Source organism: Oncorhynchus clarkii, chromosome 17 (assembly GCF_045791955.1).
Source record: "Oncorhynchus clarkii lewisi isolate Uvic-CL-2024 chromosome 17, UVic_Ocla_1.0, whole genome shotgun sequence".
Taxonomy (NCBI): domain Eukaryota; kingdom Metazoa; phylum Chordata; class Actinopteri; order Salmoniformes; family Salmonidae; genus Oncorhynchus; species Oncorhynchus clarkii.
This window is the reverse complement of record NC_092163.1, coordinates 52,791,086-52,806,052: the sequence shown is the minus strand read 5'-3', so window position 1 is coordinate 52,806,052 and position 14,967 is coordinate 52,791,086. Positions and strand designations below refer to the sequence as shown.

The 14,967-nt window shown below is 42.1% G+C and overlaps 1 protein-coding gene across 4 annotated transcripts in view; it reads left to right on the top strand.

Moving 5' to 3' along the window:
• Positions 1-2,519: 2,519 nt before the first annotated feature.
• LOC139371088 (zinc finger protein 385A-like) overlaps positions 2,520-14,967 on the top strand; it is an 81,700-nt gene continuing 69,252 nt past the window's right edge. The window contains exons 1-2 of one of the 4 annotated variants that reach the window (XM_071111151.1): positions 2,520-2,536; positions 2,789-2,966. In XM_071111151.1, the coding sequence (XP_070967252.1) occupies positions 2,954-2,966 (13 nt within the window). In that variant the 5' untranslated portion in view covers positions 2,520-2,536; positions 2,789-2,953. Of the gene's footprint in view, positions 2,537-2,564; positions 2,967-14,841 lie in introns of those variants that run through there. The other 3 variants (XM_071111150.1, XM_071111153.1, XM_071111152.1) reach the window with 3 other exon arrangements.

Genomic DNA, 14,967 nt, shown 5'->3' with positions numbered 1-14,967 from the left:
TATATTTAGTGCCATTTTGGGGGGCAGGTTAATCCTAGTCCTGGAGTAAAAAACTACTTCAAATAACTTTTTCCACTGAGCAGGCATTTTAGTCCAGGCCTAGGTTTAATCTGTGTGTGGGAAACTGGCCCTCGTGTTAAATATGTCACTTAAACATCTTACAATAAATAATGAGATATACAATACTCTGTTATCTAATGCCAGTCAATCCACATGTCATTTCACTGGCAGGATAAAAGACACTGAAGAGGGGCAGAGGGGAAGAACTGACTTCTAAGAAGGCCATTTAGCACATCAGATTTAGACTGACATTTACTCGACATTGCACCATGCGTCAATCTCACTCCCTCTCCACCCTCCTCCGCCACCCTCCACCCTCTTCCGCCACCCTCCACCCTCCACCCCCTCCTCCCTTGCCTCTCTTATATGGCACCCTGCAAGCACATTTCATGACATCGGATCTACATTTCCTGTAAACTACTGTCGGTGCAATATCAGGAGTTAACTTGTTATGGATTAGGAGTTCTGTGTTCGTCTTCATATCAGTGTATCATTTCATATGACATAATCTAATAAAAAAAAACAGCAGGCGATCCCATTATATTACAGCAACTCTACCCCAAATGAACTACAACTCAAATCAATCAATCAATCAAATGTATTTATAAAGCCCTTCTTACATCAGCTGATGTCACAGAAACCCAGCCTAAGACCCCAAACAGCAAGCAATGCAGGTGTACGGTGGCTAGGAAAAACTCCCTAGAAAGGCCGGAACCTAGGAAGAAACCTAGAGAGGAACCAGGCTATGAGGGGTTGTCAGTCCTCTTCTGGCTGTGCCTGGTGTCGATTATAACAGAACATGGCCAAGATGTTCATATGTTCATAGATGACCAGCAGGGTCAAATAATAATAATCACAGTGGTTGTATAGGGTGCAACAGGTCAGCACCTCAGGAGTAAATGTCAGTTGGCTTTTCATAGCCGATCATTCAGAGTATCTCTACTGCTCTTGCTGTCTCTAGAGAGTTGAAAACAGCACGTCCGGTAAACAGGTCCGGGTTCCATAGCCGCAGGCAGAACAGTTTAAACTGGAGCAGCAGCACGACCAGGTGGACTGGGGACAGCACGAAGCCATCAGGCCAGGTAGTCCTGAGGCATGGTCCTAGGGCTCAGGTCCTCCGAGAGAGAGAAAGAAAGAAAAAGAGAAAAAAAGAAAGAAAGAAAGAAAGAAAGAAAGAAAAAGAGAAAGGGAGAATTAGAGAGAGCATACTTAAATTCACACAGGACACCAGATAAGACAGGAGAAACACACCAGATAAAACAGACTGACCCTAGCACCCGACACAAACTATTGCAGCATAAATACTGGAGGCTGAGACAGGAGGGATTGGGAGACACTGTGGCCCCATCCGACTCTACCCCCGGACAGGGACAAACAGGTAGGATATAACCCCACCCACTTTGCCAAAGCACAGCCTCCACACCACTAGAGGGATGTCTTCAACCACCAACTTACAATCCTGAGACAAGGCTGAGTATAGCCCACGAAGATCTTCGTGGGCTATAAAGACTTAAAGGTTGAGACCGAGTCTGCGTCTCTCACATGGGGAGGCAGACCATTCCATAAAAATAACATCAAAAAAAGGAATAGCGTAAATGATGAGCAGATCAGGGTGTGAAAGTGTTAAAAAGACTCTTCTGTTTTGGTCTAAGGTAGTGGGGGCAAGGAATTATCTAGGGGAGTTTTGTAAGCTTAGATGACAATCTTAGATGCCATAGAGGAGACATTGAGATGGACTGGTACTTGTATTACCTCTTCTCTCGCCATGGTGTGTTCAATTAATTACAGTGACGATGGATGTTGGTAAAGTCTAGTTATGATGCACAGGTCCCGATGGAGCCACAGCCATTCACAACTTTTAGTGTGGCTGACATAGGAGCTCATTTGGGAGGCAGTTAAAACTAGTGTGTGAATTCATCTCTAAGTCAAACAAAACAAACACTCCTCTCCCTGTGTTATGCTTTCATCTGTCAATCTCACTTCCCTCACTCCCTCAACACCCTCTCTCTCTCTCTCTCTCTCTCTCTCTCTCTCTCTCTTTCTATCTCCAAATCCTCTCCCTCTCTTCCTTTTTCCCTCCCTCTTTCGCTCTCCCTAATTTCAATGACTCTTAGTTTTAACTCCCCCCCTCCTTCCCTCTATCCACTTCTCTTCTTTGAATTTGCCATCCTTCATTCTGTCCCTGCTCCCTCCTTCCGCCCTCCCTCCCCCCTCCTCACTTGCTCTCCCTCCGTCCTCACAGTTGTCCTCACATATTAAGTTCCCTGTCTTAAGAAGCAGAATTAGCTGCTGGAATCTTGTGCACTTGTTCCGTTCTCTCTCCGGGGGTGGGGAAGCAAGGAAGGATTGAAGAGAGAGAGGAGGAAAAATAGTGACAGTAAAGGAAAGGAAGCTGTGAGAGAGAGAGAGAGAGAGAGAGAGAGAGAGAGAGAGTAAAAAAGAGGGGAGGGAGTAAGAGAGGGGAGGAAAAGAAAACGTAAGTGAATAGAGTTACGGCAAAAACGAGTGCGAGACAGAAATAGGGAGAGAGAGTGTGAGGGTAAGAGAGGGAGAGAGAGTGTGAATAAGCCTGGTGTTTGATCTCTGCTTTACTGTGCGCACGTGGCTGCGTACACTCTACGTCTCTCTCATCTCTCTCTCACTCTCCCTTTCTCTCTCACTCACTCTGTGTGTTTGTTATTATGTGGTAAGCTCTCTGTAGTATTGTGATTCATATGTTCTCCTATAGTTACGTGCGATTCTATAGGATCTGCTTGGATTCGCTCCTTCTCTCTCATCCCTCTGTGAGCAAGAGGACAACATTTTCTCTCCTCATTTATACCGGTTAATTCTGGGAAATCTGTACAATTTTGAAGTACTAGATCCATTCAACCAAGGAGGAGAGGAGCTGCCAATGTGGGGCTCAGGTAAGCACACTTCAATATTGGAAATATTGACACTATTATGCACTAATCTTTGTTTACTGCATAATATTATCAGTATCATAAGGCTAGAAAATATCCCAATATGTCACAACACATGTCATAACATGTCATAGCATTGCCATAATTTATATTTGTCAAGTTATGACAAGTTATGACATATGCTATGAAGCTTTACGACATGTTTATGACATCGTAATAAAATGTTATGGCTAGGAGTTCAAGCGTTACCTAAAAACTTTTATGATGTCACATTTTCTAAGGTCTGTTACACTATTTAATGTAAAATACAGTAATGACCCTAGCCTTGGTAAGTTAAAAGCAATTCCAAGTGTGGTACTGTGGTTAGATTGCCTTAATGAATGGCTGTTCTGACTATCCCCTGAAGTTACTGAAATACTACATTCACCACAATACTGAGACAGTTATTTGTCAAAACTACATTCACCACAATACTGACACAGTTATTTGTCAATACTACATTCACCACAATACTGAGACAGTTATTTGTCAAAACTACATTCACCACAATACTGAGACAGTTATTTGTCAATACTACATTCACCACAATACTGAAACAGTTATTTGTCAATACTACATTCACCACAATACTGAGACAGTTATTTGTCAATACTACATTCACCAATATACTGACACAATTATTTGTCAGTAGTACATTCACCAATATACTGACACTTAGCAATATGTGGTTTGGCAGTTTGTATTGGAGGAATATGGTCCAGGCAACAGCCTGTCTGTGACAGTATGGGTATGCGAATATAATATTTCAATTTTACATCATGTATGAGGCTATGGGGTCAAATCTATAGCTATGGCACATATAATAGTCTATAGAATCAAGAGTGAGAGATATCTGTGAGCAGTGAGTTATTTTTCAAAGTGTCTGGTAACTGTGACAGGCCTTCTCACGGGTGTGTGTTTTACACAGTAGAGTGTTAGAGTGTGTGTGTGTGTGTGTGTGTGTGTGTGTGTGTGTGTGTGTGTGCGACTGTGCGACTGTGTGTGTGTGTGTTCGTGCATGCTTGTTTGTGTGTGATTTCTGAGAATGTCAATCTTTGATGAGACATAAGCAACCCTTTAGGGCTGAACTTCCACAATACACCTGCCTTCATTCTCACCTTTCTCTAGCAGACTCTACATTCATCACCACATTGAGAAAAGCAGGAAGAAAAGTAAAGAGAGGGGGATGAGGCAGACAGAGATAGACCTGTTTTGGATAGACCACCTTATAGACCTAAGAAACACATCCCTTAACAACAAGTCAGGGAGAAGAGGATTCTGTGGTTAACAGGGACATGACAAAAACACTTGTTTTTTACACAAGCATTTCGCTACACCTGCAAGAACACCTGCAATATGTGTAGATTTGGCATACGGAGAGGGATACATTGGAGAGAGAATGTGTGAGAAAGAGATAGCATAATTAAGCATAGTCTCATTCACAGCAAATTAGGATAACCTATTGTAGAAGCACGCCACACAAGGCTCCTTTTGGTATGTCTGAATCACCAGTCTGTACACCCAGCGCTTGACTTGGACTGAAATAGGTACCGGTACACATTTTGGGTGCAGGTACTGTTTATATTTAGGTGCCGGAACTCTGTAATATTTGTAAACCAATATTTTATATCAAGTGCCGGAACTCAGTTCTGGTGTGTACCGACCCTAGTCAAGAACTGTGTTCACCTGTATAACAATAACCCCAAGTTGTGGCCTTACCAACACTATCTACACAACATACTCTGATGACATTGGCTGTAGTATTGCTCTGAGAGCACTACTTACTGTGCAGGGAGACGTGCCTGTGTGAAAGCAGAAATTACAGTGTGTTTTGTCTATGAGAGGGAGCAATAGATACAGAAGATGGGAAGTAACTTATAATTGTGCATATAAGCCTATGTAATGCACCTTGAACTGTAGATGTATGGTCAACTACTTTAATGTCATGTCTGTAGCATAGCAAAAGATCAATATGTGTCACCAGCTGAAAGTACATTTCTGATAGTGTAAATATCTGGTTTGATTTCATTTGAAAAGTCACTTGTACAGTGCTCAGCAGAACAAGCAGTTCTCAACAGTTTCGCCATTCTCTTAGAGCAGGCTAAGCCCATGCCACAGTACATCATGTGGGTATGTCATGTAGAAGTTATGTCCTAGTCCTGTGTTATTTACTGTGTGTGGACAGTAGGCAGATATGTTTAGCTCTCTGTGTCTGTATTTACTTACAGTGACTTCAGGTCTCCATCTGGTCACACCTATTTAAACCTCCTGTCTCTCTGTCTGTCTGTCTCTTATTATAACCCAGGAAATGGGCTGGGGGTGCCATGGTGACACAGAAGCCTGACACTGGTCTAAACACACCACTAGGGGGGAGTAAACTCTACAGCGAACGGTTATTTAACACTCGCCTACAAAAAAGATTAACCAATAAAAATAGCTTACTACTCTATAAGAGGCGAGGTGCTATGGTGTATAGAGGGAAGATTGGGACATGAACCTGCTTCACACACCTACCGGGTCACAGGATCATCAGGGTGATCTCAGGGCTGTTCCCATGGTGATAATTGGCATATAGGCTGAAACAGTGTTGTATGCAAGAATTTATTAAACTAAGAATCGATGTATGCATATTTGTTTTAAATACAGTATGTATGTGAGTTTGTTGATGAGTGTGTACCACCCTGCATCCCACTGCTGGCTTTCTTCTTGAAGCTAAGCAGGGTTGGTCCCTGGATGGGAGACCAGATGATGTTGGAAGTGGTGCGGGAGGTCCAGTAGGGGGCACACTTCCCTCTAGTCTCAATAGATCCCAGTGCAGTGAAAGGGACATTGCCATGCAATCTTTCAGATTGGGATGTTAAAACAGGAGTTCTGACTCTCTCTGGTCACTAAAGATCCCATGGCACTTATTGTAGGGGTGTTAACCCTGATGTCCTGGCTAAATTCCCAATCTGGTACTCATACAATCATGGCCACATTTCAAAAAAAAAAAATTATTTAACCTTTATTTAACTAGCCAAGTCAGTTAAGAACAAATTCTTATTTACAATGATGGCCTACCCTGGCCAAAACCGGGTAACACTGGGTCAATTGTGCACCGCCCTATGGGACTCCCAATCACAGCCGGATGTGATACAATCTGGATTCGAGCCAGGGACTGTAATGACGCCTCTTGCACTGAGATCTCGTGCCTTAGACCACTGCGCCATTCGGGAGCATCCCCAGCGACCTAATCATCCCCACACTAACCCCAGGTCGTTGCTGTAAAATATATGTCATCTGACTTGGTAAAATAAGGGTCAAGTGTGTGTGGCACTGGACTTGAGGTGTGGTGCGTAGCTCTATCACTGCTCATAATACCTACTCGGTGTATTAACCCCATTGCACTGATGGCATTCTTAGTGGGTCAGACAGAGTAGTGTTCAAAGGCATTGCTATGATGGACTTATTAGCTTTGGTCTGGCTCATTCTGGATCAAAGACATGTGGTGGAGTTGTCAGGCCTTGGGAGATAGTTCACTTGTATTACACGTCTTTAGTCAGCCTGGTCTCATAGACTAGACGTCATAGTAAACAAAAATACCGGACACTCAAATTAGTATGATATGTTAAGTTTGGTATGGTTACAAAAGGCAAAAATGTGGGTGTTTGGTCGGGTTGGATCGGTGGCTGTATAACGCGAATGTCTCAAGGACAACTTTAGCATTTTGGCAAATTAGAAACCTTGCAACTACTTACTACTTTTGGTCTCCCTTCCCCTATTCCTAACCCTAACCCTAACCCTAACCTTAACCTTAACCCTAACCCTAACCTTAACCCTAACCTTAACCCCTAGCCTAGCTAATGTTACCTGGCCGAATGCATAGTGCCAACGGTAAAGTTTGATGGAGGAGGAATAATGGTCTGTGGCTGTTTTTCATGGCTAGGCCTCTTAGTTCCAGTGAAGGGAAATCTTAATGTGACAGCATTCAATGACATTCTATATGATTCTGTGCTTCCAACTTTGTGGCAACAGTTTGGGGAAGGCACTTTCCTGTTTCAGCATGACAGTGTCCCGGTGCACAAAGCGAGGTCCATACAGAAATGGTTTGTTGAGATTGGTGTGGAAGAAATTGACTGGCCTGCACAAAGGCCTGTCCTCAACCCCATTGAACACCTTTGGGATGAATTGGAACGCCGACTGTGAGCCAGGCCTAATCACCAAACATCAGTGCCCGACCTCAATAATGATTTTGGCTGACTGGAAGCAAGTCCCCATAGCAAACATCTAGTTGAAAGCCTTCTCAGAAGAGTGGAGGCTTCTGAAGCAGCAAAAGGGGAACCAACTCCATATTAATGCCCATGATTTTGGAATGAGACGTTCGACAAGCAGGTGTCTACATACTTAAGGTCATGTAGTGTATCATGCAAATTGTAATTCATAACATATCATTTGAATTGTAATTCTTAACATATCATACGAAATGGATAATGGACATCCACAAATTAATACATACCATACCCGACATAACATATCATACTAATTTGAGTGTGGATTTTCGTTTACTATGTTAGGTCAACCCCTGAGTCCAGGTTGCTTTAGTTGTCAGATGAGGTCTTGATTAAGATTTGGTCCGGCTCTTCTGAACCATCTGTTTACGACCAGGGATAAAATTAGAGTTTAACAAGCTTGTCCACGTGGTTATGACTTTTATCACTGCAATTGGAGAGAGGGATATGGTGAGGAGAGAGGGATAGTAAAAAGAGAGAGACAGTAAAAAGAGAGGCTAATGGTAAAAAGAGTAACGCACACATAGATAACCATATCAAGGCATCCAATAACACATTTTCGAAGGTTTAATTGGGTAATCCTGAACAACTCGAGATGACATTATATGAAAACAAAGACACAAGATGTACTTAATTTACAACGTTTTGGACTGAGATAGTCATTCGGGCTGGGGTCTAGATACTCCAACGCGTCGCTATTTTTGCTACCTATTTATTATTTTACTGCGGAAAACCCCAAGTCCTCACTTCTCACTCTCATCGATCTTAAAACTAGGGCTGTAGCGGTGACAATCTTAGCGCCACACCGGCAGTCACGAGTCATGACCACAGTCAAATTCCACGTGAAAGTCATGGTAATCACAATTGTGAACTCTTGACATGCGTTGGTAGTACCCACCTTGCTAACATCCATCAGGTCCTAATGGCCTGGTACTCTCTATTGTCTCTCTAACCACTCTGACTGACATCAAAGCAAATGAAATCAAAAATCACATCAAACCGATAATCCTCCAAACAGTATTGTGCTGTTAAAACACCTCACTGTGATCATCAATTAGAAAAAATAAGTTCAACAACAAGTTGAAACTGAGTGGAAAACATGGGCATTGTTAATGTTGTTACAAAGTCTAACACAACAAAATGGACAGCGCTTTCTAAGATTAATTTAATTAATTAAAAACACCCATTCGCGTATTAGAGTTTATGCATACCCATAAGCCTATATATGAACCCAAGCACGAACAACAACAAAAACGTTATTAAAATAATGATTGTGCAGATATATAATGCATAGCCTAACGCATATTAGACACAAAGAAAACATTTAAAAAACTGATTTAATTAAGTCTTAATTAAGTACGTAATCGGTCTAGCCTATACTCCAAAATTAAACTAATTATAGTAATGGCCTTCGAGTGTGGACTGCAATATTATGCATACTGAATGGACTGGTTACCTTATGCTACGCTCCAACCTTTCTATCCACGAGTCTGGGAGAAAACGTATAGGTCTAGTCTGTGCTGTTGGTTCATTGACTGTGCGGGGCGTCTTACTCATTTAGTCTACACTTATAGATCATTTGTATTTGATTTTGAATAGTGTAGTAATAGGGCATTTTGTATATTTCCAACATTAAAAGGCTAACATACAGTGGGACAAAAAAGTATTTAGTCAGCCACCAATTGTGCAAGTTCTCCCACTTAAAAAGATGAGAGAGGCCTGTCATTTTCATCATAGGTACACTTCAACTATGACAGACAAAATGAGAAAAACAAATCCAGAAAATCACATTGTAGGATTTGTAATTTATTTATTTGCAAATGATGGTGGAAAATAAGTATTTGGTCAATAACAAAAGTTTATCTCAATACTTTGTTATATACCCTTTGTTGGCAATGACAGAGGTCAAACGTTTTTTGGATGCAACTCAGCATTCTTTGTCCTCAAACACAACGAGTTGAGTTTTTACAAAAAAGTAATATTTTGGTTTCATCTGACCATATGACATTCTCCCAATCTTCTTCTGGATCATCCAAATACTCTCTAACAAACCTCAGACGGGCCTGGACATGTACTGGTTTAAGCAGGGGGGCACGTCTGGCACTGCAGGATTTGAGTCCCTGGTGGCATAGTGTGTTACTGATGGTAGGCTTTGTTACTTTGGTCCCAGCTCTATGCAGGTCATTCACTAGGTTCTTGTGATCGAGGAAGATTTTCAGTGGTCTTGTTTTGTCTTCCATTTCCTAATAATTGCTCCCACAGTTGATTTCTTCAAACCAAGCTGCTTACCTATTGCAGATTCAGTCTTCCCAGCCTGGTGCAGGTCTACAATTTTGTTTCTGGTGTCCTTTGACAGCTCTTTGGTCTTGGCCATAGTGGAGTTTGGAGTGTGACTGTTTGAGGTTGTGGACAGGTGTCTTTTATACTGATAACAAGTTCAAACAGGTGCCATTAATACAGGTAACGAGTGGAGGACAGAGAGTATGACACTCTTAAAGAAGAAGTTACAGGTCTGTGAGAGCCAGAAATCTTGCTTGTTTGTAGGTGACCAAATACTTATTTTCCACCATAATTTGCAAATAAATTCATTAAAATTCCTAACAATGTGATTTTCTGGATTTTTTCTCATTCTGTCTGTCATAGTTGAAGTGTACCTATGATGAAAATTACAGGCCTCTCTCATCTTTTTTTTATTTTTTTAATTTTACCCCTTTTTCTCCCCAATTTCGTGGTATCCAATTGTTGTAGTAGCTACTATCTTGTCTCATTGCTACAACTCCCGTATGGGCTCGGGAGAGACGAAGGCTGAATGTCATGCATCCTCTTCTTAACACAGCACGCATCCAACCCGGAAGCCAGCCGCACCAATGTGTCGGAGGCTACACCGTGCACCTGGCAACCTTGGCTAGCGCGCACTGCGCCCGGCCCGCCACAGGAGTCGCTGGTGCGCGATGAGACAAGGAGATCCCTACTGACCAATCCCTCCCTAACCCGGACGACGCTAGGCCAATTGTGCGTCGCCCCACGGACCTCCCGGTCGCGGCCGGTTACGACAGAGCCTGGGCGCGAACCCAGGGACTCTGATGGCACAGCTGGCGCTGCAGTACAGCGCCCTTAACCACTGCGCCTCTCTCATCTTTTTAAGTGGGAGAACTTGCACAATTGGTGGCTGACTAAAGACTTTTTTGCCCCACTGTATTACCTTTAGCTACAGGAATATCACTTGTCATGCAGCGAGAGGGTGCATGCTCCTGAAACAGTGGTTGATGTGTGGAGTAAAATAATAATTATTTTGTTATAAATCCAGACATTTCTATATGCAATCCCATGTGAAAGCTGAGTTAAGGAACAGAGCACAAGCTTTTTTGGCGACTTTCTCAAATCATCAATAATCTATAATTATATTATGTAGCCCATATATGTTTTGATTTCTAAGACATTCTAAGGTTTTTATCATTCTCAACTAAACCTGCCAAATAACTCTACATCTAGTTTATAGGACCTGTTTCAAATGATCACTTTTACTCTCAACATAGCCACTATATAATATAAAATATTTGCACAGGACTTACAGTGTATAAGCATATCTTGTCTGCTTATTGAACAAGCCTGCAGCCTATGGCATGGCGCAATGCAGTAAGCCAAGTCATATTCTGTTCTTCTGAAATACATTTTCTTTATATCATGTTTTTTTTTTTTAAACCTGCCTAAATAAATAATAGATTTATTGTGATGGTATATATTACATATATTTATTAGAAATTTTTCATGTATTTATTATTATTATTATTTTATTTACTATTATATATTTTTTGTATTTGACCCCCTTTTTCTCCCCGTTTTTGTTTGTGTGTCATTGCTGCAACTCCCCAACGGGCTCGGGAGGCGAAGGTAGAGTCATATGTTCTCCGAAACATGACCCGCCAAACCAAGCTTCTTAACAGCCGCCCACTTAGCCCAGAAGCACCAATGTGTCGGAGGAAACACTGTTCAACTCACAACCAAGGTCAGCCTGCAGGCACCTGGCCCGCAACAAGGAGTCGCTAGAACACGACGAGCCAAGTAAAGCCCCCCCAGCCAAACCCTCCCCTAACCCGGCCAGTTGTGATCGAACCCAGGTCTGTAGTGATGCCTCTGCTATGCAGTGCCATAGATGGCTGTACCACTCGGGAGGCCCTTATTAGACATTGTTTAATCTTGATGTTCCAAAGGCACACGTCAACGGCTTGTATCTGGCTTGTATGTGTGGAGGTGATAAACATATTTATGTTAATTAACGGTAAATTACCGTGAGGCTGGCAGTCTTTTGCATGACAATAACCTGCTGAGAAAATGTTTTGACTACCACAGACCTACTTAAAACTCCTGTGAAACCACACACACAGATATGCACACACACACAGTACAAACACACAAAAAAAATCTCCCTGCTTTGTCACCTGAGCCCAGAGGTATGGTTTCAGGCTCTCATGGTGACATCCATTAAAGTCGTACAGTGTCTGTCCCTCGGCCCAGAGACAGCTCCATTAGCACCTGGACCATTGGCCACAACAACAACCCTACCTGCATTATTCAAACTGACTCTACTAATAAGGAAACCCTATAGCCTCCACAGAGACAGACACACACACACACACACACACACACACTATAGACAGACACCCTGTCCCCTTGCCCAGCTATATAAAAAAAAAATTTACTGATGCGTTTTGGCCACATCAAAGTGAGAAAGGGTCTGACTCAGAGATGGACTACTCCATGCTGAATCACAATAGGGGTCAGATGGCGGATTCGTGAGGGATTTGGGAACATTGTTTGTTAGTAAATGGTTGATTGAACACAATGGGTGTGCATGTATTACAATGCCGTAAATGTAATAATTTACTTGATGAAGGCAGGACATTGATGTCAGTATTTCCCATCAGAGAACAATAATTATAGAGAGGAATGAATCTCCAGTACCTCTGCCTGTCACACCGTTGTCAACCTCTTCTTTAATTCTGCCATACCAGTTCATCCACCTTATCCCTTAATCCCTCATCAGTTTGCATTTATCTCAATCTCACCTCCCCTTCGTCCATCCCCTCCACCAGCCTTTCAAGCTGTCATTCACCATCCCATCTCTACCTCTCTTTTCTTTCCATTGTTCTGTCCACACAATTCTACTACGCTACATGTACATTCAGTATGACTACACAGTAAATTGTCCAGTGTTGATTTTTCAGTGTTACATTTCTAGTCTTGATTCAGAAGTTAAATTCACTCTGTACGAGTGAAAATAACACTCAGCGGTATACAATAACCCCTATTGTTGCTGTTAATAACCAGAGTTATTGTTTTACACTGTGGAGGGTCAAAACCACACCCAGCATTATCATATTTCCCAGCATGCTCTTCTGCATGTAGATTTTTTAGGATTGTTTTTAATATCTATGTTTTTGCGTGTACATTGATTGATTAATCTTATGCTACACAAAGATAAAATAATAATACATATATATTTTATATACTCTTTTCATACCAAGTAGAACATCAAAGTCGCTTTAAAAAATAAATAAACCAAAAACAATTTAACAAAACAAATATAAAAGAATGTATCTTGAGAGGAGGGAGCATAGATGGTAGAGCCAGGCAGGAAGGTAGAGACATCTGACAGACAGATGTTCCTCAATGGGCACCTCGTTGTCTTCGGTAGTCACAGCTCCACCTCCATTGGTAGGCTAGATCATCCACTACTGAAATGTACCCACCTGGGCGATGCTTTGGCGACTGTAAAAGCGCCAGTAAGACCACCACACCTCAGCAGTTGTACAGAAAAGCCCTAGATGAAGCGAGCCTCTGCCTCCCCTCACGCCGCAGTCCACTTCCCTCTAGGAACTGGGGCAGGAGGCTAAAAAGCCAATGCTGTTGAACATCATTCAGATCATATTAGCTAGCCAAGCGAAATATAAACTGACCTGCCATTATCAGTCCTGCAATTCCGTGGAGCTCCACCAGATATTTCAGTTCATCTATTAACAAGTTATCAAGAACAAAAAAAGTTGATTCAATAAAGCAAAAAACAACAACACATATAAACAATAAAATAAAAATAAAATATATAAAGAGCTCTCTGCCTAGGCTACCTCACATTGCCATGGTAACCACAGAATGATTAATGACATACTTTTTCCTACATGAATCCAATCAGTTAGTTAGATTTATTGCACCTGTTACTGAAATGGTTGTTGCATTTTAAATGTTTTAGGTAGTCACCTTAATCAAGTTCCACTATCCCGACAGTCATTCTGAATGGGGGTTGTGGGTGAATAAAAAATGGTTGGATATCCTAACTGTCTGGATTCCAATAGGAATTACACATTACTTTGCAAGCCAGCATAACGTGACTTGCAGGTCTGATGTGAACTGTAAACCAGGACTTTCCTAACACCACTGAGTTAGGAAAAAACTAGGCTATCAAAGACCTTATGATATATGTAATGTATATTGTCATAGAGTTTCATTTTAATGATAACATTCGCCTAGGAACTCACTTGGTAAAATTAAAAGAAAAAAATCAACAACCATATCTTTGTCACTAACAAATACAGTTATGGGTGGTAAATGGGGAATGTGCAACTTTACACCATAAACCATTTCATTATATTTCACTCCACTGTAGCATGAAATTGTGTGATTATTCACCACACAGTAGAGTGAGTGCATTTTATTTCAATACAAAGTAGAGTGAAATACTAATTAGTTCACTACAGCGAGTGTGAAATGCCTATTAGTCCACTCCAGTGTAGAGTGAATTTCACAGAGCCAGTGTTAATTTTCTACTCTGTATAGAGTTACAGAAACCTTTTAACAATTTCACACAGTATGAAATTCCCTCTGAGAGTGGATGCATAAAGACACCACAAAAGTGTGAAAATGAACACTAAAATGAACACACACACACAAAGTAAGAAATAAGTATTCGAAATGGGAAACTGAGAAAATTCTGACTATTATATGATACTGTGCTGTCAGAAACAGAAGGTAAGAGGGAAGATTAAAAACACTTAAATAGAGCAAAAGAGAGAGAAAGAGCAAGAGAGAGAGATCCACTGATGGTAGAAACAGAGGAAAGAGGGAAGAGAGGGGGGAGAGGGAGACAGAGAGGGGGGAGAGGGAGACAGAGAGGGGGGAGAGGGAGACAGAGAGGGGGAGAGGGAGACAGAGAGGGGGAGAGGGAGACAGAGAGGGGGGAGAGGGAGACAGAGAGGGGGGAGAGCAAAAAGTGACAGCGGCATTATCACTCGAGCGAACGTCTGCCTCCTGATTCTAACACCCCCAGAAAGTGCTATGAACTGGCTGCTCTGATTGGCCCAGGCCTCCACCAATCAGAGCGCAGGTATGTAAGGTGCCTTTAGGTTTTACCCAACCCCAAAAAACAGAGAGAGGGAGAGGGAGAGGGAGAGGGAGAGACAAAGACATAGACAGAGACAGAGAAAGAGAGGGAGAGAGAGAGAGAGAGAGAGAGAGAGAGAGAGAGAGAGAGACAGAGACAGAGAAAGAGAAAGAGAGGGAGAGAGAGAGACAGAGACAGAGGGAGAGAGACAGAGACAGAGAGGGAGAGGGACAGCGACAGAGAAAGAGAGGGAGAGAGAGAGAGAGAGAGCGAGAGAGAGAGAGAGAGGCTGCCAGTGTTTCACAGGCTTGCTACAGTGCAG